Source organism: Vigna unguiculata, chromosome 6, assembly GCF_004118075.2.
Source record: "Vigna unguiculata cultivar IT97K-499-35 chromosome 6, ASM411807v1, whole genome shotgun sequence".
Taxonomy (NCBI): domain Eukaryota; kingdom Viridiplantae; phylum Streptophyta; class Magnoliopsida; order Fabales; family Fabaceae; genus Vigna; species Vigna unguiculata.
Window position 1 is genome coordinate 18,837,242 of NC_040284.1, and position 27,182 is coordinate 18,864,423.

Sequence of the window (27,182 nt, forward strand, 5' to 3'; positions counted from 1 at the left end):
AACTCTAAATATTATCGTGTAAAGATGATATTTTCGTAATATTGTTTAAAATCATTCTAATTTTCATCACAAATACATTGCTCAAGTGTGATTATATGAGTATGGCTAGATGTAATATTTGAATTTTAAAATCAAATATTGAGGGTGAAAATAAATAAGTACATATTTATCTCGTATGGTCTTCTAACCATCTTTGATTTCTAGTTTATAGTTTCTTAACACATTTATAGGACATACATTTAAATATTTTTATTTTTTTATAAGTTTTTGATCTTTTGTGCAGTGATTATAGCTTATAGTTTTATATAATATTTATACAATTATAATTTTTTTGGTGAGGATAAATACAAGAACAAAGAAAATTACATATAAATTGAATAAAAGGATTGAGATAAGAATGAATTTTTATTCCACCAAAAGTGAATGGTTAACTTGGAAGTGATCCTATTTTTCCAAAACAAATTGAATTAGCTTGAGCATTAAATACCTAGGAATAGTTTGCTGTTTTTATGTCGCTTTTCATAAATAATATCCCGAAAGTGTATAATGACACACGAATCTCAACGATCTTTTAGAAATTAAATTTCTTAGTTTACAACTTCAACTCGCTATCTTCTTTTTAGTTAGTTTAAATAACAATTCAGCCATAATTAAATATCAATCTTTCCTTTAAATATTTTTAAAATAATAAAATCATATGAATAGTCGTCTTCTTAAGCGTTGAATTTATTTTTTAATTTCAAATTAGTGTGTCATAAATCAATAAAATACAATCCCACAGCTAAATTGATAAATAAAAAATCTATTTGTATAATTCATTAATTTAAAGATGATTTTAAAGAAGTCTTGCTTTGGTGCAACGTCAACAAGTCAAACACTGCTCTTCACCAAGAAAAGTTTTCCCACTAAGGGAAACTTCTTGTTTGCTTGGTTCTGTTTCTTTAATAATAGTTATTTATCATATATCACATCATGCTCTACTGTCTTCACTCTTCTTTCGCTACTCTTCTTCCATGGTACATCATCCAACTCAAGTTTTCCTCTGCTTCACTCTACATAGTCTAGTTAATCGTCTTTCTCGAGCCATGGTCATCAAAGAAAGTGAAAGTGAACGACCACACAGAAAAGAGTGAAAGAATTGGAATATAAAGTTCTGGTCTTTTGTATTACAAAAACAGTCTTGTTTGCGGCTTTGTTATTCGTGTGTTCAACCTTGTCTTATGCTTACTTAGGTACTTTTACTTGTATAAACATGATGGTTCATAGGAGTTTGCCACAGTTTCTGATTTGGCCTTGAAAATATGATCAGGACTCCCATGTTTGTCCATAATTTTGTGTTACTTGTGTTTAGTTCTTGTTGTCTTGTTATTGCCTTGTTTCTGACGTAGATTCCACTATTACGGGTTTATTTATTTCTGTGTTATATTGGATGTTCTGTTAGCAATATGGCCAAGCTTGCCCCTCTTGAAGAGCCTCTTTTGGATGGTGACTCTAGTGCCATTAACAATTCTGATCCTATTAAGACTAGAGGAAATGAAAATTTGACCCGATATTCAAATGCTGGATTTTTCAGTGTTCTTTCTTTTTCATGGATCACTCCATTAATAACACTAGGAAATGAGAAGACTTTAAACCATGAGGACCTCCCACTTCTTGCTACTGGTGACAGTGCCTATGGGGTTTTTCCAACTTTTAGAAGCAAAGTCGAGTCAGAGTTTGGTAGTGTTAGGAATGTGACCACTCTTAAGCTGGCCAAGGTTTTATTCTTGTCGACATGGCAAGGGATCTTTTTATCAGGTTTATTTGCATTCCTGTACGCGTGTGCTTCTTATGTTGGACCCTTTCTTATTGATATCCTTGTTCAATACCTCAATGGAGAATACATGATTAAAAATGAAGGCTATGTTTTGGCTGCGACTTTTGTTGCTGCAAAGCTTGTGGAGTGTCTTTCACAGAGGCACTGGATGTTTAGGTTCCAGCAGGTTGGGGTTAGAATGCAATCCATGTTGGTGGCAATGATCTATGCTAAAGGTTTGACTCTTTCTTGTCAATCAAAGGAGGTTCGTAGTACTGGGGAAATCATCAACTTAATGACTGTCGATGCTGAGAGAATTGGTGAATTCTGTTGGTACATGCATGATCCATGGATGTGTGTTTTGCAGCTTGCTTTGGCCCTGGTAATTCTCTATAGAAGTGTTGGTGTTGCTTCAATAGCTGCTCTTGCTGCCACTGTAATTGTGATGTTGCTAAACCATCCTGTGGCATCATTGCAAGAAAAGTTCCAAGGCAAGATAATGGAGTTCAAAGATAAAAGAATGAAGGCTACATCTGAGATCCTTAAGAATATGAGGATTCTAAAACTGCAAGCATGGGAGATGAAGTTCTTGTCAAAGATTATTCAGATTAGAAAGAGTGAGGAGACGTGGCTAAAGAAATTTCTTGCTGGTACTGCAACTATTCGATTCATCTTCCACAACGCCCCAACTTTTATTGCAGTTGTTACGTTTGGTGCTTGTATTTTTGTGGGGATACCACTTGAATCAGGGAAGGTGTTGTCAGCACTTGCAACATTCAGAATTCTTCAAATGCCCATCTACAGTCTTCCTGACACAATTTCTATGATTGCACAAACTAAAGTTTCTTTGGATAGGATTGCATCATTTCTTCGACTAGAGGAGTTGCAGACTGATATAGTACAGAAGCTTCCATGGGGAAGTTCTGATAAAGCAATTGATTTAGTGGATGGAAACTTCTCATGGGATTTATCTTCTCCTAATCCAACATTGAAAAACATAAATCTCAATGTTTTTCATGGCATGAGAGTAGCTGTATGTGGTACTGTTGGATCAGGCAAGTCTAGTTTACTTTCTTGTATCATTGGGGAAGTACCAAAGATATCTGGGACATTGAAAATATGTGGAACAAAGGCTTATGTTTCTCAATCACCATGGATTCAGAGTGGCAAGATAGAAGACAACATATTATTCGGTAAAGAGATGGACAGTGAGAAGTATGAGAAGGTGCTAGAGGCATGTTCCTTGACAAAGGACCTTGAGATTCTACCATTTGGTGATCAAACAATTATTGGGGAGAAGGGAATCAATTTGAGTGGTGGACAAAAGCAAAGAGTGCAAATAGCCCGTGCAATATACCAAGATGCTGATATATATCTTTTTGATGATCCCTTCAGTGCCGTTGATGCTCATACAGGATCTCATCTCTTTAAGGTATATATTTTTCTGCGCAATCTAGTTTTTTTCTTGGTAAGGTAATTTTAGACTTCCAAATACTCGATACAATCTTTGAATCTTTTTTAACACTTTACATCTATTCAGTTCATTACATGAGTTATCTGATTTTGCATTTACACTACACTGTTTCAGGAGTGCTTGCTTGGCCTTTTAAAATCAAAAACTGTGATATACGTAACACATCAAGTAGAGTTCTTACCTGATGCTGATCTAATATTGGTGAGTGATTGAATCATAAATTTCATATTCAAGAATTGAAACATCTGCATTTGGTCAATTTATACTATTGTCTCAGTGTTTTAATCTTGCTTACAACTAATCTAGGTCATGAGAGAAGGAAGGATAACTCAATCAGGAAAATACAATGACATTCTCAAGACAGGCACTGATTTTATGGAACTTGTAGGGGCACACACAGCAGCTTTGTCTTCAATTAAGTCCTTAGAGAGAAGACCAACATTTAAAACATCAAGTACCACCGAAGAGAAAACAAATTCGTTAAGTGATTTTGAACTTGAGAAAAATGTGGAAAACATACATGGTGAAAATGATAAGCGAAACGACACTGATGAGCCCAAAGGACAACTTGTTCAAGAAGAAGAACGAGAAAAGGGGAGAGTTGGATTTAGAGTGTTCTGGAAATACATCACAACAGCTTATGGAGGAGCTCTTGTGCCCTTCATATTACTTTCGCAGATACTCACTGTGGGTTTTCAGATTGCAAGCAATTATTGGATGACTGTAGCAACTCCTGTTTCAGCAACAGCAGAAACTGATATTGGAAGCTTTACACTCCTGGTTGTCTATGTTGCTTTGGCAATTGGAAGTTCCATTTTCACCTTTGCTAGATCATTTCTTGCTGTGATAGCTGGATACAAGACAGCCACTGTGCTCTTCGATAAAATGCATTTCTGTATTTTTCGAGCACCAATATCATTTTTTGATTCCACCCCAAGTGGTCGAATCCTCAACAGAGTATGTCGGTATTCGTTGATATTCTTCATTGGTTTAATTTGAAGAGACTTTTTCAGCTGATGTAAATGGCTAATTGCATTGTTTTCGAATGTTTGATTTCTTTTAAATGACCATATTGAAAGTACTTGTTGACAAAATCATAGTTTTTCTATTTGTTGCAGGCTTCAATAGACCAAAGCTCACTAGATATGTACATTGCAAATATATTATGGGGAATTACTCTCAATCTGGTTCAACTATTGGGAAATGTTATTGTGATGTCTCAAGCTGCATGGCAGGTGTTCATAGTATTGATTCCTGTCATGGCAGCTAGCATATGGTACCAGGTAGTTTTGGATAATATCCAACCTTTATAATTTGAAGACTCTTAACACCAGCTGTCAGAATTTTTTTCCTTCTTATTAAGTATTTGAAATGCACTTAATTTTTCACATTTCTCAGAAGTTCTGAGGGGAAGAAAATTATGAATCTGATTGATATCATTGTGCAAAGATTACCACTGTATATGCTAACAAAGTGATTCAATGAATGTAGCGGTACTACTCGGCATCTGCAAGAGAATTGGCACGATTGGTTGGTACATGTCAAGCTCCAGTTATACAACATTTTTCTGAAACAATTTCTGGATCAACAACCATAAGAAGTTTTGAACAAGAATCAAGATTTAATGACATAAATATGAAGTTGATAGACAGATATTCCCAACCCAAACTATACAGTGCTACTGCAATTGAATGGTTGAATTTCCGATTGGATATTTTATCCACTGTCATATTTGCCTTCTGTTTGGTATTCTTGGTATCTTTCCCAAATTCAATGACTGCTCCTGGTGAGTACTTCATAAGACATAAATTCACTGCTCATATGTTACTTTTTTATGAACTAAGCAACCAACTTCATTCATCTTTCATTCCAATTATTTTTTCCAAGGCATTGCGGGATTGGCTGTGACATATGGACTTAATCTAAATACTGTGCAAACTAAAGTAATCTGGTTTCTTTGCGACTTGGAGAAAAAAATTATATCTGTTGAAAGAATACTCCAGTACACATCCCTCCCAAGTGAAGCTCCTCTTGTGATTAAAGATAACCAACCGGATTGTTCTTGGCCATCATTTGGAGAGGTTCATATCCAGGATTTACAGGTACATTTCAATGGTTTTCAATTTGTTTGTGAATTGAAGGCTGCAATTATATTTTTCTAGTTTTCTTATGGTATATAACTGTAATGAGGAGCTGTGTTATGCAGGTTCGATATGCTCCTCACTTGCCTATTGTTTTACGAGGTCTTACTTGCACTTTTACTGCTGGATCAAAAACTGGTATTGTGGGAAGAACAGGAAGTGGAAAATCAACTCTTGTGCAAACACTTCTCCGACTTATTGAACCTATGGATGGAAAAATATTAATAGATAACATTAACATATCTTTGATTGGAATTCATGATTTGCGGTCTAGACTCAGCATTATTCCTCAAGATCCAACGATGTTTGAAGGGACTGTAAGAACCAACTTGGATCCATTGGAAGAGTACACAGATGAACAGATTTGGGAGGTAATTTGGTTTTTTTCAAACTATGAGAAACCTGTCTATTTAGTGCAGGATGCTAATTTCTAATAAGAAACATTCCAGGCTCTAGATATGTGCCAACTGGGAGATGATGTAAGGAAAAAAGAAGGGAAGCTGGACTCCATAGGTGTGACTTCTCAAAACTTTGAACATTGATTTAGCATGTTTCAATTATATGTCTAAATGTAGTAAGGAAGTGTTACTTATTGTTACGAGTTTTTGCAGTGATTGAGAATGGAGAAAATTGGAGCATGGGTCAAAGGCAGTTGGTCTGCCTAGGCCGTGTTCTACTGAAGAAAAGCAAGATCTTGGTGCTTGATGAAGCTACAGCATCAGTTGATACAGCCACAGATAATATTATTCAGCAAATAGTTAAGCAACATTTTTCAGAATGCACAGTCATTACCATTGCTCATAGGATAACTTCTATCATCGACAGTGACATGGTTCTATTTTTAAATCAAGGTATGCATCACTTTGTCTCTTTCCTCATGCTTATTTAGTCTTTTTCCAAAGAAATAATCACTTTTGTCGTGAAAGCTTTTGAATTAAACGTGATTATTTCTCGCAATAATCAAATCTGAAATGCAGCATCATTTAACTTCCTTCTTGATTTGTCACTATTTTTCCTTTTCTTCTCATGATAAATGTGAATATGATTTCTCTTCATATTGATCTGCAGGGTTGATAGAAGAATATGATTCACCTAAGAAACTTCTTAAGAACAAATCTTCATCTCTAGCTCAACTAGTGGCAGAATACACAAAGAGGTCAAACTCTGGTTTCGGAAATTAAATTGAAATTAGGCACCAACCAGATATGTTCTTCATGATGATACAAATTTTGTGGTGTCTGGTCACCATTGCATTTCATCTAGTGTACCCTACCTTACTGGACTTAGGTAAAGGTTTCAGTTGTTACACTTCCTATTACTCTAACAAGACTAGTATGAGACTCACTCTAATAATATTACTTTTTTCTCACGGATAATTTATGCATATTTTGTGTATTGTTATGCAGATTATTGTCGAAGTTCAATTTTAGTACCTGATTGTAAGACTCGATTACCTGGTCTCCTAAAATGAACTCAAGTTTTGTTTGCTCAACACTTTTAAAATCTTCACCTATCATCTATACATTTTCCAAACGTACAAAAAAAATTCAGTTTTGTTAGTTTATTTGAAAACATTTTTTAATAAAATGCAGTGAAGATGATCCTTGTCCCAGCAGGAAAGTCATATATATCCATTGATCTCACATTTTTCCTTGCATTCTCTAGGAAGCAGCAGTTGTGCAGAAGGGTGTAGCCTCATTGTTTCTTCTACTAGTACTTTTACCCGTGCAACGCACGGCGATATTGAATTTCAAAATTATAAAAGTATAATTAAATTTAATATAAATTTTATTTTATAAAATTCAATAATAATATTTTAATCGATTTTATGATAAAAATGTATTTAAATTATTTATATATGTTTTTAATATTTTAAATAATATATTAAGATTTAGTTAATTAAAATTAAGAAATTTAATTTAATTTTAAATGAAATATTGAGTAAAAAATGTAGAAAAATATAATAATTAATTCTCTAATAATAAAAATGATGGACGATATAGAAATTATTGAGTAGACTACGATACAAAAAATGTGAAGAGTAAACGATATAAAGCTACAAATGATAGATCGTGCATATAAATGTAATGTTTAATTAGTCAGATAGTACTCACTCTCTTCAGATATGTCAGTTTGGTAATCGCTTTTAAAAATGTGTCAATCGAGTCCCAACTTTTGAAAAAATGTCTCAATTAGGTTCCTTTCACTCTTGTAAGTCATTTTAAATATCGATACCGTTAATGACTTTAATACTTTTTTTCTCAAAGGAATCTAATTGACACCTTTTCAAAAGCGGGTATCAAACTGACATATCCGAATAAAAGTGAGTATTATCCGACTAATTACACCTAAATATAAATAGTAGATTCTTAAAGATAAAAATGTTAGACTGCAAACAAAATATAAATAGTAAACAACCAAAACTTACAAAATGTAGACTATGTAGACAAATATAAATAGTACACTATGCAAAAATTCAAAGGTTAGACTATGGTAGACTCCTCTATTAAAGTCCTTTTTTCACAATTTTTTTGGATCTTGAATTTCAAATTTTAACTTTGCACCCATATTTTATAGGTTTTAAAATTTAAAATTTAAATTCAAACTTTATTACTATATATTTTAAATTTCAAATTTGACAATATATATCCTAATTTAGAAAAAATAATATTGAAATCGAGATCATTAGTGATTTTTATATCTTTAAAAATTTTAAGAATATATAATTTTAACTTGTAATGATATACCAATGTCTATGTATAAAAATTATTTTTTGAATTATTATTTAAGTTTGTGTAAAACGTCAAAAATATGTAAAAATTATTTAAAAATATTTAAAAATTCATATTTAAATTTTACAATTATTTATTTACTATTTTACACCATATTTTAATTATTTTTACTATTGTTATTGTTATATTAGGACTAATATATTAATATATTATTAAGAACCACGAAGCTTTTGATCCTAAATATTATATTACTTGTTTATTTTCTATATCATACTTTTAACTTATTATTTATTACTTGTTTATTTTCTATATCATACTTTTAACTTATTATTTTTAATTGTGAATATTAATGTATTTCCATTAAATTTTTTCAATTTATCATTTTTCATATTTTGATAATATATTAAATACGAACCTTTTTTATAAGTTAAAAATATTTGAAAATTGTTTAGAGATATTATAAGAATATATTAAAAAACCTACACTATTTCACAATTTTTTTTTGAATGTAGAAATTCAAATTTTATTGATATATTTTTGGTTTAATTAGTTAAATAGTATCTACTTTCATTTGAAAGTTTCAGTTTGATAATCGTTTTTAGAGAAAATGTTACTGTATATATTTTGAATTCCAATTTTCACAATATATGAATCTTAATCTTGCAATAATATTGAAATTGAAATAGTTAATTATTTCCATATCTTTAAAAGTTTAAAAAATTTATAATTTTTTACCTTATATTTTAATTATAGTAATATTATTATATTTTTATATTTACATTATTACATATTATTATATTTTATAATATATTATTATATCATTATGGGTCATCAAATTTTTTGAATATTTGAATTTATATATTTTTATCAAAAATATTAAAGTATTTATTACAAAAATTAACTTTTTGTATATATTTTTCATTTTAAATGTTAAATTTAAATTTTGTTATCACATCCTTTTTCTTTTACTGTTACGTTTTCAAATTTGAATCCAAAATTTATTAATATTATTATATGTATTATGATTAATTTTTCACAACTTAAAACCAAAAAATGATTTTATTTTCAATGAATTAATTTTGAATTTTATTCTAAAAATACACGGAAGGAATATATTATCTAATATTATCTACTGCTTGATGTTTAAAAAAACCAACTATAAGAAAAGTTCGGTTTCGAAGCATATTAAATGAAAAAAAATAATTTTCAATGTAAATTCAATGTAATTTAATATTATATAAAAATATATAATGATAATATTACATTAATTCTACATAAATATAAATTTATTCTTAAATTAATATTTAAATTTAATCATAAATTGATATAAAGTTAAGAACACAACCATAATCAGTAATATTAGATCAATCAATTTTCAAACACATTAATAGAAGAAGATTTTGGTTTTCAATGCAATATTTTAAAACCATAATTGATATAAAGTTAAGAATACAACTATAATAAGTAATATTAGATGAATCAGTTTTCAAGCACATTATTAGAAGGAGATTTTGCATTTTGTATTAATCATTAAGGATAAATAAAAAAGCAGATAACATCTCCAAAAAACAACATGATGATATAAAAATTTTATATTTTTTATATACTTAAAATTGATAAATAATATTTTTTGTGAATGTCTTAAACTCTAATTATATGTTTGATTGATACTTCATGATTCATTGAGTCCCACAAATGATGATTATTGTTGTTCATAATAAATAGAGTCATAATTCAAAATGCAAAATTCTTGGAAGACGAAAAGTTTTCCATTTATTCTTTATATTTTTGACATTTATATTGGAAGATGTAAGTGTTGATTTATAAAGTTTATTCAATAAGCTACATTAAATTCTAAGAAGATTTTTAAAATTTTTTAAACCTGTATAAAGCTTTCTTCAAATTTTTTAAAATATTTTCCATTTAAAATTTTAATACAATAAATTCATATATAACATTGCAATGAAAAACACAAAAAATTGTTGGTTTCTAATATTTAATGTTATTTAATGACGAAAACATTCATCTTTGAGAAGTTTTAAAAATATATCTTGGAAGTAGGGTTGGAAGAAACTGAAAAGTTCTTTGAGAGGTTGAAAAAATACCTTGGAAGTAGTGTTAGAAAAAACTGGAAAATTGTTTTAATTCTTCTTAATATCTTTATATTTTTGGAAGATGAAAAGTAGATTTTGAAAAATATAAATATATTTTTCAGTTAGCTAGGTAAAAAAAAAACATTCTTAATTTTTAATTTGATAATTAAATATATTTAAGGTAACTAATTTTATTTACATTTATTAATATTGTTATTAATTATTAAGAAACTATTAACTGATTGGATTTTAAGAAAAGTGTAATATGTAATGACTATTTTTAGAAAAAATTAAAAAAATACCTAATTTTTCTGTAGAAGATGAGAAAATATTAATACCTATATAAAAATATTTGTTAGTTATAAATCCTTCTTCTTCTTTAAACTTTTTAAAAGTCTATGTTATCATTAATGAGACAAATTCATGGAGTTAGAACTTTATTTTAATTTTGTTTGTTCAAAAATTTAAAAACTTGGATTATGCCTTTATAATTTGTATTTATTATAAAAATAAAATGTAGTTTATGTTTTGCATTTACTTAACTATAAAAATTATGAAATAGTAAATATTATTTTATTAAATAAGATTTAGTATTATATTTGAAAGTATTCACTCGATGCTACAAAACATTTCAGTCATGTAATATCAGTAAATTTCACACAAAATCCTAATTAATTTATTATATTATAATTTTTAATTAGATTTATTTTATAAAAATTAGCTACCTTCTCCAAGAAACTTTGTAAAAGTTTCTAAAGTTGTTATTTTGTAATATTTACTTCAAAATATTAATTATGAAGACCAATAATTATGTATTTTTGGGACAATGCACATTAGAACTTAAAACAGTATTGTTAGTTTTGCAATTGTATATAATTATATATTAGATTAGATTTTATTAGAGATTTTGGTCATTCAAAATGACTTTTACTCTCTGGGAAGGTGAGAAGATTTTTTGGAGCCAGTATAAAACTTTTTCAAGAAGATATGTAGATTTTTTAAAACATTTTCCATTGAAAATTATAATACAATAAATTCAAATATAACATTGTATTGAGACACTAAAATTGGTTTCTTCACAATTCATGCTAATTAATTATAAAGATGTGTTGGAAGAGACAAAATTTTATCTTGAAAGTAGTGTTGAAAGAAACTGAAAAGTTGTTTTTATTCTCCTCAACATCTTTTAATTTTTTGAAGATGAAAAGTATTTTTTGAAAAGTATAAAAAACATATCCAGTAAGCCAAATAAAAAAAAAGTCTTAATTTTTAATTTAGTAAATAAATGTATTTAAAGTAAATAATTTTATTTGCATTTATTATTATTATTTCAAATTTTAAATCCAAACATTATTATTTAATATGTTAAAATAGATTTCTCACTGAATTAAAAGGCATAGAACATCTTCGTTTCTAATAAACTAATTTTGAAATTTAGTTTCAAAAAACATTTTATAATACATTATAACATATATTTGAATATGTATGTGTGAATGTTGTATATATTTGAATATTTCAATTCAATATAAATATAAATATATATATATATATATATATATATATATATATATATGCACACTTATTTATTGTAGAATAAATTTATTAATAAATGTATGGAATCAGGTTCTTTACTTTTATTATTTATTTATTGACAAATTTATAAAGTCTAAAGTATATGTATTTCTTATATATTATATATAATAAATATTTATTTATTTTGTTATTTATTCTTCGTTATTTCTCTTTGTTCTTTATTATAATTTAGTTGTTGTCTACTATTCACTATTTATTCATTTATTTATAATATTTACGTTTAATAATGGTTAAACTTAAAACTCAAAAAAATATTGTTAGCTTTGTAATTGTACATAATATTATGTATTACATATTACATTAGATACCATTAGATATTTGATAATTCAAAATACTTTTACTTAATAGAAGGTGAGAAGATTTTTGAAACCAATGTAAAACTTTTTCAAGAAAGTAGGTAGATTTTTTTAAGTATTTTTCATTTAAAATTATAATACAATAAATTCAAATATAACATTATATTGAGACACACAAAACCTCCTTGATTTCTTCATAATTAATGCTAATTAATGGCAAAAAGACATTGGAAGAGACTAAAGTTTACATTGGAAGTAGTGTTGGAAGAAACTGAAAAGTTATTTTTATTCTTTTCAACATCTTTTAAGTTTGGAGGATGAAAAATAAGATTTGAAACCGAAAAGTAGTGTTGAAAGAAACCGAAAAGTTATTTTATTCTTCTCAACATCTTTTAATTTTTGGATAATGAAAAATAAGATTTGAAAAGTATATAAACTTCTTCGATAAGCTAGGTAAAATAAAAATAAAAGTCTTAATTTTTAATTTGGTAAATAAATAACTTTAAAGAAAGTAATTTTATTTTCATTTATTATTATTATTATTATTAATTAATTAATAAAAAATTATTAATTTATCATATTCAAAAAAATGTGTACTATTTAATGATTATTCTTAAAACAAAAATTATAAAATACCATTTAAATAAAAATATTTGATAGTTACAAACTGAGTCATTATGTATTTCTTTTAATTTTAAATTATAATTCTTTTTTTTTACTATGAAATTTTTAAAATGTGTGTTATGGATTTAACCTATTAAACTTTAAGAAATATTGATTGGAGCAAGAGCTTTATTTTAAGTTTGTTTGTTGAAAAATTTAGAAAATTTGGATTCTACCTTTATGATTTGCATTTATTTTAAAAATAAATTGTAGTTTATAATTTTCATTTACTTCAGTATTATAATTCTCATATAGTAAATATTATCTTATAAAATAACATTAAAATTATATTTGAAATTATTCACTCTCAAGGCTGCAAAACATTTTAGTAAATATCGTGTAATATTTCTAAATTCCACACAAAATCTTAATCAATTTGTTTATTACAATTTTTGATTTAATTTATTCTAAAAAAATTAGTTATTTTCTCCAAGAAACTTTGAATTTTTTTAAAAAATTGATTACATTCTCGAAGAAAAAACTTTGTAAAGGTTTTTAAAGTGTCTTGGTATGATACTTATTGCTTCAAAACATTAATTATGCAGACAACCAATTATGTTTGTTTTTTTGGACATGGCACTCCCTCACTAATTAAATGAATGTTGTATCAACATGCCATTTCCAATATCTATCAAACATAAATGTTCTACCCAAAGATTAAATTTTCTGCATTGGTTGATGTGCTCTTTTATTCTTAGGAATTGCGTAAATGTCTTGGGCACACATTTGCATCTTCAACAAACATCTTTTGGCTCCCTTATTCTTCTCAAACACCCACCATATTCATCCTTCCAAAAAACATTGCAGGTCTGTTATGTGAAGAATAAAATTTGGAAGAAAAAGAAAAAAAAAATATAATGAAGTTTTAAAACTGAAAAATTGTTACTGACTATTATCAATATATTAAAGTCATTCAATATTATATATAAAATAATTTCATAAGATAAAGTAAAAATAATTAAATATAAAAAATGTATGTTGATAATGCTCAAAAATGCAGCTTTGAAGTCTGTTACTACACTTTGTTATCTAAAGAAAAAAATGAATGAAGTTTTAAAAACGAAAGATTGTTAGTCAACTCTGTTAATAACAAAATAAGAGATTTTTTAAAGATAACTATTGATTAAACAAGTTGAAAAAATCTAAATCATCTCGCAGATAAATATTGATTCAACATGTTTCACCTTTCTTATGTTGCTCAATGAGTTTATTGAACTATTTTGCCCAAAATCTTGATGGATGTCCTTACCTCAATTAGTTAATGAATTTGACAGAGAAAAACTTGATCCAACTGTTAAATACTACAAAGAAAATGAGTTAGATATTACATAGGGTAGAAGTAGAAAAAATCAGACAGAAAAAGAAAAGCATTGACCTTTTTTGGTGTTCTTCAATTAGTTAATGAATGACAAAGAAAAAGATGGGTCCAACAGAAGAATAATACAAAGAAAAATAGTTAGATACGTAGAATAGAAAACATCGGACAAAAGAAGAAAAACTTAGACATTTTTCGCATTCTTCAATCATTTCATAAATCTCACAAAAAAACCTTGATCTAACCGACAAATACTACAAAAAAATAGTTACATATGATAGAAGAATAAAGAATCGAAGAGAAGAACAAAACTTTTTACCTGTTGGGTGTTTTCCATATGTTTAAGAATCTGACTGGAAAACATTCATCAAAAATAGAAATGCTACAAAGAAAGGTAGTGAAATATGGTCGAAGAACTAAATATATGAGAGAAGACAAAAAATTATTGCCTTTTTTGTGTTATTCTTCACAGTGTTCATAAATCTCACAAGAAAACATCAATCCAACAGAAAAATACTACAAAGAAAAGTAGTTACATATGGTAGAAGAACAAAAAAATCACAGAGAAGAAGAGAAGTTGTTACCTTTTTGGTGTTCTTCATCGTGTTCATGAATCTCACAAGAAAACATTCATCCGACAGAGAAGAAATACAAAGAAAAATGTTTAAATATGGTAGAGGAACAAAAATCGCAAAGAAGCAAAAAAGTTGTTACCTTTGTGGTGTTCTTCACAGTGTTCATGAATTTGAGAGCAAAACATTCATCCATCAGTGTAGTTAAATATGGTAGAACAACGAAAGTTGTTACATTTTTTGTGTTCTTTGTCGTGCTCATGAATCGCAAAACATCCTCGAACGAAAAAATACAACCAAGAAAAATAGATCTGTTAGCAAAACATTCATCTAACAGAAATATAACAAAAATAAGTAGATATGAGAGCAAAACATTCATATGTAGAGACGAAAAAACGCAAAAATGTTGCTACCTTTTTTTTGTGTTCTTCATTGTGCTCGTGGATCTGACTGCAAAACATCCATCGAACAGAAAAATACAACACAGAAAAGTAGATCTGGAGAGCACAACATCCATCCAACACAAAAATACAACAAAAATAAGTAGATCTGAGAGTAAAACTTTCATTCATCTAACAGAGAAATACAAAAAAAAAAGTAGATCTGTCAGCACAAAAATCATCCAACCAAGAAATACAACAAAAAAACTTAGTTAAATATGTTAGAACAACGAAAAAATGCAGAAAAAATTGTTACCTTTTTGGTGTTACTCACTGTGCTCATAAATCTGAGAGCAAAAATTCCATCCAACCGAGAAATAAAGTTTGAGAAGAAGAAAATTGGTGTAAGGTAGATGGAGGACGAACTGGTGGAGTAAGAGAGAAGAAGAAAAGTTGAGAGGCTGAGAGGAAGAGAGGAAGCTGAAGATGTTTGAATGTGTGTAAGTGAGAAAGAGAGAAGAAGTTGAGAAAAACAGAGAAACCCTGAAGATATAGAAGAAGATGAACAGTTTAGGATGTCTGTGAGTGAGAAAGAAGTGAGAAGGCAGAGCAAGAGAGACAGAGAAAGAGAGAGAAAGAAGTGAGAAGGCAGAGGCAGAGAGATAGAGAAAGAGAGAGAAAGAAGTTTCAATTAAACCTTACGTGGTATTTACAAAAGAGGGAGAGGAGTGGATGGTGAGAAGTACAAAGAGATGAATTTGTTTTTCAATTTTTTTTCTACATTCAAAATTCTGAGAGCTTGACACATCAGCGTTTATTCCTTTTGTAGATAAAATTTTAAAATGAGAAGTAGATCAAATATATTATTTAATTGAAAAACTTACCTTTTGTTAGTTCAGAATTGTGATGACACATTTCAAATATATCAGTTGGTTCAATTCAGTCTCATCCGCATACCCTTTGCTCTTAAACACCCTTCTCACCTCATATTGTGCTTTTTCCATCACCTTTGATTTCTCACCATTTCAGTTCCAGCACTAAAGACATCCTACAAAACAATGGACCAAGAAACTAAATTTTTTTATCAATAGTAGACAATTCATTGAAAAAAAATGTGTTGAAAAGTATTGATAATGTTCTTTTTCTTTTTTTTATCAATACTTGATTTCAATGGGATGTGGTTATGAACAATGTGGCCCCTGCTAAAAGTTAAATTTGTTATTTGTTTATGGTAATTTCTTTAACAAGCTCAAAAGAAATTAACTAATATAAAAACAAAAAGGGTAATAATTAATTTCGACTTAGTTATCTTTGTCAAGTGCGCCTAAAACAGTATGCTTCCATGGAATGACTTCAAATAATTTTTCAGTTCTAAACTCCTCTTAAAGAGCCTTTTCTCTTTAAACATCCAATAATCCTGCATCCCTTAGTGGTCAAAAAGGTCAAAAACAATTTAAATACATCCTCCACCAACCTTGAAAACACATTTTAAAAACAAAATCGTAACAAGAATTTCAAACTTTAAAACAGATAATACCTTGGATAATGTGATTGATCCTTATCTTAATGGAATTGAGTTCGGAATGTCTGCTTTAACATTTTCATCAGCCAAAAGATGGTGCAGGGGAGCATTCTTGTTTGGTTGTTGATAGCCTAGAAGAATATCAACTAAATCCTTTTGATCAGCTTCACACAAGTGGCCTTTTTTCTTAGTTTTGTGATCTTTAATGATCTTGCCCAATATCTCATAAGTATTTCTGAACAATTTTTAGATTTAACCTTCACCAGACTGAACATTTGAAGCCATGTAATGCAAGGATAGAGATCAGCAACACAAAGTCCTCCAGCAAGGAATATAGCCTCCTCAATTAAGGATATCAACCCTTGCTGGTGCTTGCACTTTTCAGCAATAGCTGCTCTAGCTCTTATTCCGTATGTGAGAAAGTAAATCTTCTCACTGATTCTTTAATGAATTCCTCTTCCCATATGGACCTGAAACATTGCACCCACTATGAGGAAACTGACCCATTGGAAAAGATGATATCATGTGTTTTCACAATCTCTTTGGCCATTTTTGGTGAAGAAACAATGAGGTTTGATACTGTCCTAGTTTTAGGTGCATTAAGGGTCCATACTTTTAGAACATAATGGCGGCGAGATGAGGTAGAAGGTAAGGTGTATGTTTACTATGAGAGGAAAGTAGTGTTGCACAAAGATCGACTAGAAGCATGCAATAATATTTATATAATAATTTCTGCATAACCTTAATCTGCATTGTTAACCAAGTCACAATCATTGGTGAATAACTGGATGAATGCGGCCTCATTGGGAATTTTGGGAAGGCCAGTAATTGTGGCTTGCTTGAAAATCATCCATATATGAAAAGTTCTTTTACTCAATGGAATAATTGTTAATTTGGTGTTCCTTGACGTGCAAGATTTGAACTGTTGTTCATCTTGATCCATCAATATAGCCATTTCTGATAGCCAAACTACGAAAGTAAAGATGGGGATTGCAATGTGGTGATATGCTGATGCTATATTACTTGGCAGTAGGCAAATAGCCTGATGCTATATCACTCTTCTCTGTTTCTCTGTTTTTAAGATAATAATACAATTCATATTCTTTTACTTGTGCCTTCTGTTTCTTTAGTTTCTCTTGTTTCCCTTGTAGTCCTCTTATCCGTTATTCGTTATCATGTTATTTTCTATACTATATTGCTATATTGTCGACATTCAACACCCTGCAAAATAAATTCAATTCTATAATTTCAAACAAACTACCCTAATGATGAAAATAACTTTTTACTCTTACACGACTAAAGAGGTTAACAACCACATTTTCATAATAAGGAGAACACTGAAACCTATTCTAAGCACTTTTCGTCTTCTTATTCGTTATCTGGAACATGTTATTTCGCATACTGCTATATTACCATCATTCAACACCATGCAAAACATATTCAATTTTATAACTTTAAACAAACTACTCTAATGATTACTTATCTACCAAAAAATTTCCCACATATACCACAAGAAAAACCCGAACACCACCACGCACTTTTCCCTTTTCCCACCCTTAATTATGTGATCTATACATCAAAATGTTTCTGTGCCAAGTATTTTCATTACCCTACATCTATGTTCGGCCTCTTTACCTTTGCAATGAATTCAGTCTAAGACTAGTTGCATCTGCTCTAGCTTTCTTATTGTTTGAAATAGGTAGACTATCCATATCAAATGGACTAGAAGAACTAGAACTGGAACTGGAACTGGAACTAGAAGAGGAAGCATCACTATCTAAGCCCTTCAAGACATTTGCATCTAATTTGGGCGAAGAAACAAATTTCCTTTTCAGATTCCCAATGCTTGCAGTCAATCCACTCAGAAGATTTTTCTGGAATGCTGCTGCTGAACTTCGATGGTCATTACTGGTCTCTTTCTTGTCCAATGTTGCTTCATCTACATCACTTCCTATAGTAACATCAATTTTGCCCCCTTCTGGCATAACAGAGAGATATGTTAGTTCTACACAACAATATATTTGTCAACAAAAAAACACCTTATGCAGAAGCTTAGAAAACTAAGTGCAGTATAACATTGAAAATTTGACAGTATTTATGGAAAATTCAGCATTTGGATCCATGAGTAATTGAAGATCAACAAATTTTACACAATATATTCTTGAGTGAACAATTCAAGATTTCAATATTAAAGGTAGTATTCCTTACCATTTAAAATTTAAGAATTAAGATGTAAAGGTTTAAATAGAGGTTTTTCAATAAACCCACCTGAAGCTGGAGTCATAATCCAAGTGACATTGATTCGTCTGATGGGAGAGTTTTCTCAAGTTTTAAGTGATTGATCATGATCTAAACTTCCATCAAATTTAGATATAAATATGGTAGGGAATCCATCAAAATTGATTTTATAAGAAATTGTTTGGTTTATACAATACAACACAAACAAGCCAGCTCTACGAGAACAGAGAAATAAAGGTAACAGACTCAACAATTGCAGGTTCTGACATCAGGTTCTCAAATCTCTAAAATGTAAAACCAGAACTTCAGTAATCAAACCATGAGCAGAACATCTAAAAGAGAAAATATGCACAACCCTCTATGAAATAATAATGAATCTTTGTTTCTCCACACTCATTTCATATGGCCATATCCATAGAAGGATGACACGAGCAAGAGCCACAACCACATTCAAATAACCACAACCAAATAGCCAAATTAGAAAGAAAAAAAAGCACGAAAAAAATCCATACCTGAAGCACCTAAACCACCTTCATCTGTCTTCAAAGACACAGAGCCACTGATTCCAACCACTTCCTTCTTCTGCTCACAAACATCCCTCTCCTTCTTACTCTCCAATGCAGCAACCCTTCTCTCCTTTTTCCCCAAAGCTCCAACCTTTCCACCTTCCACTTCACCACCACCATCAACATTGCATTTTTCCCAATTCACAACAGTCTCACAACCCAAACCAAACCCAGTATCACTAATCGCTACCTTCTTTTGCCTCAGCTTCTTCAGTTCCAACTCCGCATTGATCCTCCCCAACCTCTCAATAGCGATTTTTTCTTTGAGGGACCCAATTTCTCTCTCCTTCTTGTCGAGCTCTGCCTCCAGCCTCTCTTCCCGCGCCAATAGCACCTTCTCGATTCGGTCAAAGTCGCTAGTCAGGAACGAGTCGCGCAGCTCGGAAATCAACTCGGAGATGGTCGTTCCGTTTCTCTTCCTCAGACCCGACCCGGTTTCGGATTCCGGGTTTCGGGCCATGAGTATGTTCGAAAGATGCAAACTTTTTGGAAGAAATGGAATGAGGGTGTGACAGAGAAAAGTTTTTGGAAGAGTTAGAAGAAAATTAACGGTCTTAATTTGGAAGGCAACAAAAGGAGAGAATGAGAACAAGTTTAAGTCGAACTCTGCAATCTACTTCCCCCATAATCATGAAAAATATTCAGAAAAAGTTTAGTTTGCCAATAACGTTATTTTCCCAATAAATGTATAAAAGTGTGATGATTACTTTGGATTAAATGTAATATTTTATAATTAATTTAATGTTAAATTATAGATTTTGAGGACTAATTTAATATTAAACTATGAAGTTTATAAATCAATTTATATTTTTTCATACATTTAACAACTAAATTATATTTTTTTTAAGTGTTACTTGTTACACATTACCATTCACCCATTACTTTTATTAAATGTTTACTTCTAAATACACCTATCTTGAGTTTCTTATTTGAATGAAAAGAGGAAGTTAATAAAAATATCGAATATTAATATTTGGAATAATTGATAAAATAAGAAATTTATCAATATTTAATATTTTGTTTATTTAAAAAAGTGGATCATCTATGAAACAGCCAATTGTTGAACAATAAACAAGTATTTTTCTTTCATTCTCTCATCAGTCACTGATACAATTGTTGAACTGCAGTTTATGCATCTTCATTCTTCGATCTTTCTTCCATTTTCACCAAAAAGTAGTGATTTCAGATCCAATGAATGAGAGCATATACACAAGTGTTCCTTACTCAATGATTTTAATTAGCAAAATGAATGCCAAATGTAAGGAATCAAATACAAATCTTGTTTTCTTCTAACAGACAAACCAAATGATTCAGTCATGTCAAGCTCTTCACACTTATTCCCATTAGGCATCTTCCAATCAAAATGGAAAAGTAAATTTGCTAGCAACAGTTCAACATTGGCAATGCCAAAAGTGATTCCAGGGCACATTCTTTTTCCAGCACCAAATGGAATAAACTGAAAATCTGCACCTTTGTAATCAACTGAACAATCAAGAAACCTTTCTGGAAAAAACTTCTCAGCATCACTCCAATAGTTTGGATCCCTTCCAATAGCCCAAGTATTAACAATAACCTTGCTCTTAGCTTCTATTTCATACCCATTGATTTCACATCTCTCACTGCACTCTCTTGGTAGTAATAATGGAACAGGAGGGTGTAGTCGCAGTGTTTCTTTGATTATTGACTTTAAGTACTTCACTTCATGGAGGTTAGCTTCATCTACATGCCCCTTTTCACCAAACACCCTTCTTATCTCAGATTGTGCTTTCTCCATCACCTTTGGATTTTTGACAAGTTCTGACATGGCCCAATCTATGGTTTTAGCTGAAGTACCACTTCCAGCACTGAAGATATCCTGAAATAAATGCTAAATTGAGCATATTTGCCAACTATTTCTTGCAACACTACTGAACTAGTACAGTGTATTCCAAAATGCTAAATGGAAAATTATGTGATTTGTAACTGAAAATACTAACCAAAATGGTTGCTTTGATAACGTTGTCAGATAGAGGATGCTCAAGGTTGTTCTGTTTCTGAAGCTTTAGCAGAACATCAACAAGATCCTCTCCTTCTTTTTCATTGGTTTCCTTTGTTACCCTGTGATCTCTCACAATTTTCTCTAGGATCCTATCTACTTCTTGATGTAACTTCTCAACTCTGGACCTTAATCCAGTCAAAACTGGAAGCACTTTAATAGGATACAAGTCAGCCAGAGAAAAACCAGCAACAACTTTTAACACATCTTTCATAACAGCTATGAAAGCTTCTTGATCATTGGATTTACCTCCAAAAGCTACACTTGATGTCAATCCATAAGAGCATGAATTGATCATCTTACTGAGATTCATAGATGACCCTTCTCTCAAACCCACCTCTTTAACAAGCTTTGATGCCTCCTCATCCCTAATTGCTTTGAATGATTCAACACGCTTTGGAGTTAGTAGCTCAAAGGTGCAAATTTTTCTCATCTGCCTCCAGTAACCGCCATAAGGGGAAAAACTGATACCCTTGGAGCCATAGGATATAACATCTGCTGCAAGAAGATAAGGCCTATTTGCAAAAGCGATGTCATGTGTCTTCATCACTTCCTTGGCCATTTCAGGGGAAGACACCACTACGGTGGAAAGTGCACCAAGTTTTATGTGCATGAGAGGGCCAAATTGGTGTGAAAGTTTTGCCAGGCCGTGATGAGGCATTGCTCCAAGCTGGTGCAAGTTTCCTATAAGGGGTAGTTTTGGTGGTCCTGGTGGTAACTTGGAGTTTGAAGACTTGGTTTTTGTTCTCCAGAATATGGTAAACACTGTGAACAAGATGAGGAACAAGGGTAAGATTGGTAGTGAGAGAAGGTTTTGGAGAGCAATGTCCATGGTTGTGAAGGAAAACAAACTACCAAGTCAGTGGCTGATTAGAGAAGTTTGATGTGAGAATTTGTGGACACAGATAAGGGCAACATAACTGTTTATTTGGATTGGAATGCAGAGTGGAAAAGTAACTGACGGAAGAAGGGAATGATAAATATAATTATTTTTCGGTTAAAATATCTTTTTGTCCCAATTTTCGTCAAGTTTTTTTCAAATAGGTTTCAATTTTCGTCAATTTTGTTTAATTGAGTCTTTTTTTGTTAACACCATTTAAATCATTAACGACCATAAACAGTGACAATCACGTGTCACTTCGTGATTTATTTATTTATTTTTTATTTTTTAATTTTTTTAATTTTTTTTTAAAATGTACACGTGTCAACACAGTAGTGTGTCACGTGTCATTTCGTGGTTTTTTTTAATTTTTTTTTTAAATTTTTATAAATGTCTACGTGTCAATCGAGTAGTGTGTCACGTGTCAAAGTCAATGTTTTATAAGGGAAAAATTAGTCAATTTTAAACAAAAATTGGGACTAAATTGAACAAAAATAACAAATATAAGGACCAAATTGAATATAAAACATTGACTTTGACACATGGCACACTATTGGGTTGACACGCGTACATTTAAAAAAATTTAAAAAAAAAAATTCTAAAAAACCATGAAGACGTGACACGCTACTGGGTTGTCACATGTACATTTAAAAAAAAAAATTAAAAATTTTTAAAAATAAATTCAAAAAAACCACGAAGTGACACGTGATAGTCATTATTCATGGTCGTTAATGATTTAAACGGTATTAGCAAAAAAGGACTCAATTGAACAAAATTGACGAAAATTGAGACATATTTGAACACAAAACCAAAATTAGGACTTATTTGAAAAAACTTGACAAAAATTGGGACCAAAAAGGTATTTAAACCTTATTAATTAGTGGGATGGTATCCAACTGTCTTAATTTGGTATTTGTCTTTAAAAAGATATTAATTGAGTTCTAACTTTCGAAAAAGTGTATCAATTGAGTCAACAAAAACAAAATTTAACGCTATTAACTTTATTCATGATTTTTACTATTAAATTTTAATATAAATTTAAATATTTAATTTTGTAAATGATTTTAGATGTCAATAACCGTGTTAATAATTTTGTTATGAAATGATCTAATTGAGACATCTTTTTAAAAGTTGAGACTCAATTGATACATTTTTAAAAGTACTATCAACAATATTTCAACTACAGTAGGTATCATCCAACTAATTGAACCTAAATATAACTGTTTGAATTGAAGACAAAAAAAGAATAAAAAGGAAATAAAAAAATTGTAATAGATATAATTAATATAATAAAATATTTTTGTATTATATATTTAAAAGATGATTTGTAAAATAATTTGATGTACAAATATTTTTTAAAATATAAATTAGAGTTAAAAAATTGTTATTAAATCTTAATAAATAAAATTTATATTCTAAAATAATATATTAAAATAAATTATTTATAAAATATGAAATCTAAACTAATTAATTTAACATTTTATTTTAATTATTTATTATAATAAGAAAAAAAAAACAAAAACAACACTTATATACTGAATTTCTCCTTAATCAATAAAGATATGTAAGATATGCATATACAGTATTTTTTAAAATTTTTATTTTTCTTATTCTTAGAAGTCATGTTTCTTTTCACTTTTTTTTTCCTAGTAATTGAAACAAATCATTACCTCTAACTCAAATACCATCATATCTTTATAAACACAATATAACAGGTACGAGATAATAAAACAAAAAATTCATTTTTTTTATCGACAAATGTCATCCACCAGGTTAAAATACCTTTTTGTCTCAATTTTCATCAAGTTTTGTCAAATAAGTCCTAATTTTGATGTTGTATTCAAATATGTCTTAATTTTCGTCAATTTTGTTCAATTGGATCCTTTTTTTGCTAACCCTGTTTAAATCATTAACGACCATCAACAGTGACTGTCACGTGTCACCTCGTGGCTTTTTTGAGTTTTTTTTTTAATTTTTGTAAATGTCCACGTGTCAACCCAGTAGCGTGCCACTTATCAAAGTCAATGTTCTATATTCAATTTGGTCCCTATATTTGTTATTTTTGTTCAATTTAGTCCTAATTTTTGCTAACATGAACGAAGTTGGTTCCTCTCCAAATTGAAACCAAATTTAATTTATATCAAAGTTATAATGATGTGAATTTGAATATATGATATAAAAATATTTAATAAAAAATGTGAATTTTAATATAAAAATTAAATTTGGTTTTAAGTTGGAGAGAGACCAAATTGGTTCATGTTAACAAAAATTGGAACTAAATTGAACAAAAATAACAAATATAGGGACCAAATTGAATATAGAACATTGACTTTGACACGTGGCACGCTGTTGGATTGACACGTGGACATTTAAAAAAATTTTAAAAATTTAAAAAATTCAAAAAATCACAAAGTGACACGTGGCAGTCACTTTTCATGGCCGTTAATGATTTAAATGATGTTAACAAAAAATGACTCAATTGAACAAAATTGACGAAAATTAGGACGTATTTGAATACAAAACCAAAATGATGACTTATTTGATAAAATTTGACGAAAATTAGGACTAAAAATGTATTTTAACCCATCTATTGAGGAATTGAATTCATAATTTTTCTCATTTTTTTTTTACTTTTATCATTGAACTAATTTCATATTTCCATAAAATTCATACTTACTTTACAATTTTCTTTATTAATATATTAGTATAATAATAAATGCAAATATTGGTAATTTTTTATTTAGTGTTTAAACCATATAATCATGAAATTTCTACAAAATTATGAAAATTTGTGGACATTATGAAAATTTCAGTCCAAACCTAACCTAAGGGATTAGGTGAAAAATTCATAGTTCCATATTCAAACATTCATTATTTGCGTTGACACGTGGCTGATGAATGTTTGTAGCTTTGTACTGTAGCGATTGTTTCCATTATAATCTGTTTTTTTCATCTTCATAAACTTTGATTTGGTCGTTAACCAGTACAAACACATAATTATTTTCTGATGTATTGATATGTGACTGAATCATAAAATAGTTGCAATTAGATCAAAATTAATCATATGAACATTGTCACAAGAAAAATATAAGTGACGCATTGTTTTATTATATAACTTTTATATAATTAATATTGTTCAATATAATAAATATAATTCTATTTGAGTTTTATTCAAATCATTTAGCATTATCACGTTGACAAAATAAGTTATGTTTTACTTATGTAATCACATTACTTTTAAACATTATTATTAACCAAAACAATTCCTTAAAATATAAAAAATATTACTATTAGATTCAAATAACTTTTTAAAGACCAATTCTTCTAAAACTCAAAATTGTTGACTCATCATCTATTGAACCATATCTTCATTGTCTTATATTAGAGAAAGACCTCAACAAATGAACATCTTTTTGAATTATTCCCAAACAAATACGACATAAAAGTGTTGAGTTTACGAGGTTTTGTCACTTATTGAAGAATCCCTTCTATCAACAACTTTTAGTTTAAAAAAAAATCCTTAAAAAAGTAAGCAAATATAGTAATATTTTTAGATATACAAAATTATTTGAATTTAAAACTGTAAAAAAATCACATAATTTATACGTAATTAACACATCGTTTTTCTTCACATGTCAACATTTAACAAAATTCGTAAAACTCAAATACCATTATATCCTTTACATTAAGATCTGCTATCTCTTTTAGAATTACATAAGAAAAAAATCACGATATTTAGATTGAGCAATTTGTCATCATACAAAAGTTTAAAATTGGTAATATATTTTGCATGAAAAATATATGTTAGGGTAATTCTATAAATAAGAGATTAAAATGAAACATGTTTTAAAAATTTTAAAAGAACATTTTTTTATCTAAAAACCTAAAAATATTCAATTCATATCCACAATATAATATATATATATATGGCTTAAATAGTCATTTGGTCCTAGTTTTGGTCAATTTTTTTCACTTTGGTTCTACTTTTGAAATTGTTTTCAATTTGGTTTCATCTTTCGTTAAATGTTTTCAATTAAATCCTTTTTTTTAACTCCGTCTAAATGGTTAACGGAACGGTGACCAGCGTGGTTTTTTTCTGTGACGTGGAGCACTGTTCAGTGACGTGTATGTTAATTTACTGTGTTGACCATTTAATTGTAATTGCAACATTTAGGGTTTAAGGTTAATTGAATTAGGTTTAGGGTTCTGTTCGTGGAATTGGGGATTTGGTGTCGAATTGGGGATTTGTTCATCGATTTGGGGATATCCTTCAATTGCTCCTTTCAGATCAATTTCTGCTATCCAATATTGACGTTGATCTTTGAAGAATCGTTCGCGGAGGGTTGAAGGTGTTCATCGCAGATGTAGATTTTGGTTTAGGGTTTGATTTTTGCTGACTATTGTTTGGGATTAGTGTTAAGGATTACGGTTAATGATTGCGCACCGCTGCAATGTCTCCGCAATCGCAAATTGGGGGTGAGCCTGAAACCCTAGAACCACCATGACATGAATTGCAAGTTCGGTGAATCCAACTATTGCAAGAAGAGGAAGATGCCCCACGAGACATTCCTATTCAGCTGAAGATGGATGGAAGACAACCACATTTCAAAATCACACAAACCCTAACTTTCAATTATAACATCTGGTCTATGCATACAGTGGAAACAGACACGTCACTGAACAACAATCCATGTCACAGAAAAGGACCACGCTAGCCACTGTTCCGTTAACAATTTAGACGGAGTTAAGGAAAAGGAGTTAATTGAAAAAATTTAACGAAAAGTAAGACCAAATTGAAAAAATTTCAAAAGTAGGACCAAAGTAAAAAAAGTTGACCAAAACTATGACCAAATGACTATTTAAGCCTATATATAATTATTGGACACA

The 27,182-nt window shown here is 29.6% G+C and overlaps 3 protein-coding genes across 6 annotated transcripts; 1 reads left to right on the forward strand and 2 right to left on the reverse strand.

Annotated features, from left to right (window-relative positions):
* The first annotated feature begins 950 nt into the window (after window positions 1-950).
* Window positions 951-6,982, forward strand: LOC114187871 (ABC transporter C family member 3-like). Of its 3 annotated transcripts, XR_003605361.1 has the most exons (11): window positions 963-3,227; window positions 3,384-3,470; window positions 3,576-4,226; window positions 4,388-4,552; window positions 4,761-5,055; window positions 5,157-5,371; window positions 5,476-5,781; window positions 5,860-5,923; window positions 6,022-6,261; window positions 6,479-6,697; window positions 6,817-6,982. XR_003605361.1 is itself a non-coding variant. In XM_028076253.1 (10 exons), exons 1-10 carry the CDS (start codon window positions 1,446-1,448, stop codon window positions 6,589-6,591), a joined length of 3,918 nt encoding a protein of 1,305 aa, XP_027932054.1. In that variant the 5' UTR covers window positions 963-1,445; the 3' UTR covers window positions 6,592-6,786. The 3 variants fall into 3 exon arrangements, 2 of the variants coding, with proteins under 2 accessions (XP_027932055.1, XP_027932054.1); XM_028076253.1 differs by lacking the exon at window positions 6,817-6,982 and having other exon boundaries at window positions 6,479-6,786; XM_028076254.1 differs by lacking the exons at window positions 4,761-5,055; window positions 5,157-5,371; window positions 5,476-5,781; ... (2 more) ...; window positions 6,479-6,697; window positions 6,817-6,982 and having other exon boundaries at window positions 951-3,227; window positions 3,576-4,287; window positions 4,388-4,496.
* An 11,022-nt stretch (window positions 6,983-18,004) lies between these two features.
* On the reverse strand, window positions 18,005-20,011 carry LOC114187524. Of its 2 annotated transcripts, none has more exons than XM_028075793.1 (2): window positions 19,327-20,011; window positions 18,005-18,551 (listed from the first exon to the last, which is right to left on the reverse strand). In XM_028075793.1, exons 1-2 carry the CDS (start codon window positions 19,838-19,840, stop codon window positions 18,208-18,210), a joined length of 858 nt encoding a protein of 285 aa, XP_027931594.1. In that variant the 5' UTR covers window positions 19,841-20,011; the 3' UTR covers window positions 18,005-18,207. The 2 variants fall into 2 exon arrangements, with proteins under 2 accessions (XP_027931594.1, XP_027931593.1); XM_028075792.1 differs by having other exon boundaries at window positions 18,005-18,554; window positions 19,327-20,008.
* Window positions 20,012-20,440: 429 nt separating this feature from the next.
* Window positions 20,441-22,347, reverse strand: LOC114187012 (cytochrome P450 71D9-like). Its single transcript, XM_028075112.1, has 2 exons — window positions 21,357-22,347; window positions 20,441-21,235 (listed from the first exon to the last, which is right to left on the reverse strand). Exons 1-2 carry the CDS (start codon window positions 22,245-22,247, stop codon window positions 20,618-20,620), a joined length of 1,509 nt encoding a protein of 502 aa, XP_027930913.1. The 5' UTR covers window positions 22,248-22,347; the 3' UTR covers window positions 20,441-20,617.
* Window positions 22,348-27,182: the final 4,835 nt, after the last annotated feature.

What these genes read in the sequence shown, in the direction of transcription:
- LOC114187524 (XM_028075792.1), bottom strand. Translation starts at nt 19,840, where the DNA reads ATGGCCCGAAACCCGGAATCCGAAACCGGGTCGGGTCTGAGGAAGAGA. An exon ending in AGGTGGTTTAGGTGCTTCAG is followed by an intron (nt 18,555 to 19,326) that starts GTATGGATTTTT and finishes CTGTTATGCCAG; the next exon opens with AAGGGGGCAAAATTGATGTT.
- LOC114187012 (XM_028075112.1), bottom strand. Translation starts at nt 22,247, where the DNA reads ATGGACATTGCTCTCCAAAACCTTCTCTCACTACCAATCTTACCCTTG. An exon ending in TTATCAAAGCAACCATTTTG is followed by an intron (nt 21,236 to 21,356) that starts GTTAGTATTTTC and finishes CATTTATTTCAG; the next exon opens with GATATCTTCAGTGCTGGAAG.
- LOC114187871 (XM_028076253.1), top strand. Translation starts at nt 1,446, where the DNA reads ATGGCCAAGCTTGCCCCTCTTGAAGAGCCTCTTTTGGATGGTGACTCT. An exon ending in CTGATGCTGATCTAATATTG is followed by an intron (nt 3,471 to 3,575) that starts GTGAGTGATTGA and finishes CAACTAATCTAG; the next exon opens with GTCATGAGAGAAGGAAGGAT. An exon ending in AAATTCAATGACTGCTCCTG is followed by an intron (nt 5,056 to 5,156) that starts GTGAGTACTTCA and finishes ATTTTTTCCAAG; the next exon opens with GCATTGCGGGATTGGCTGTG.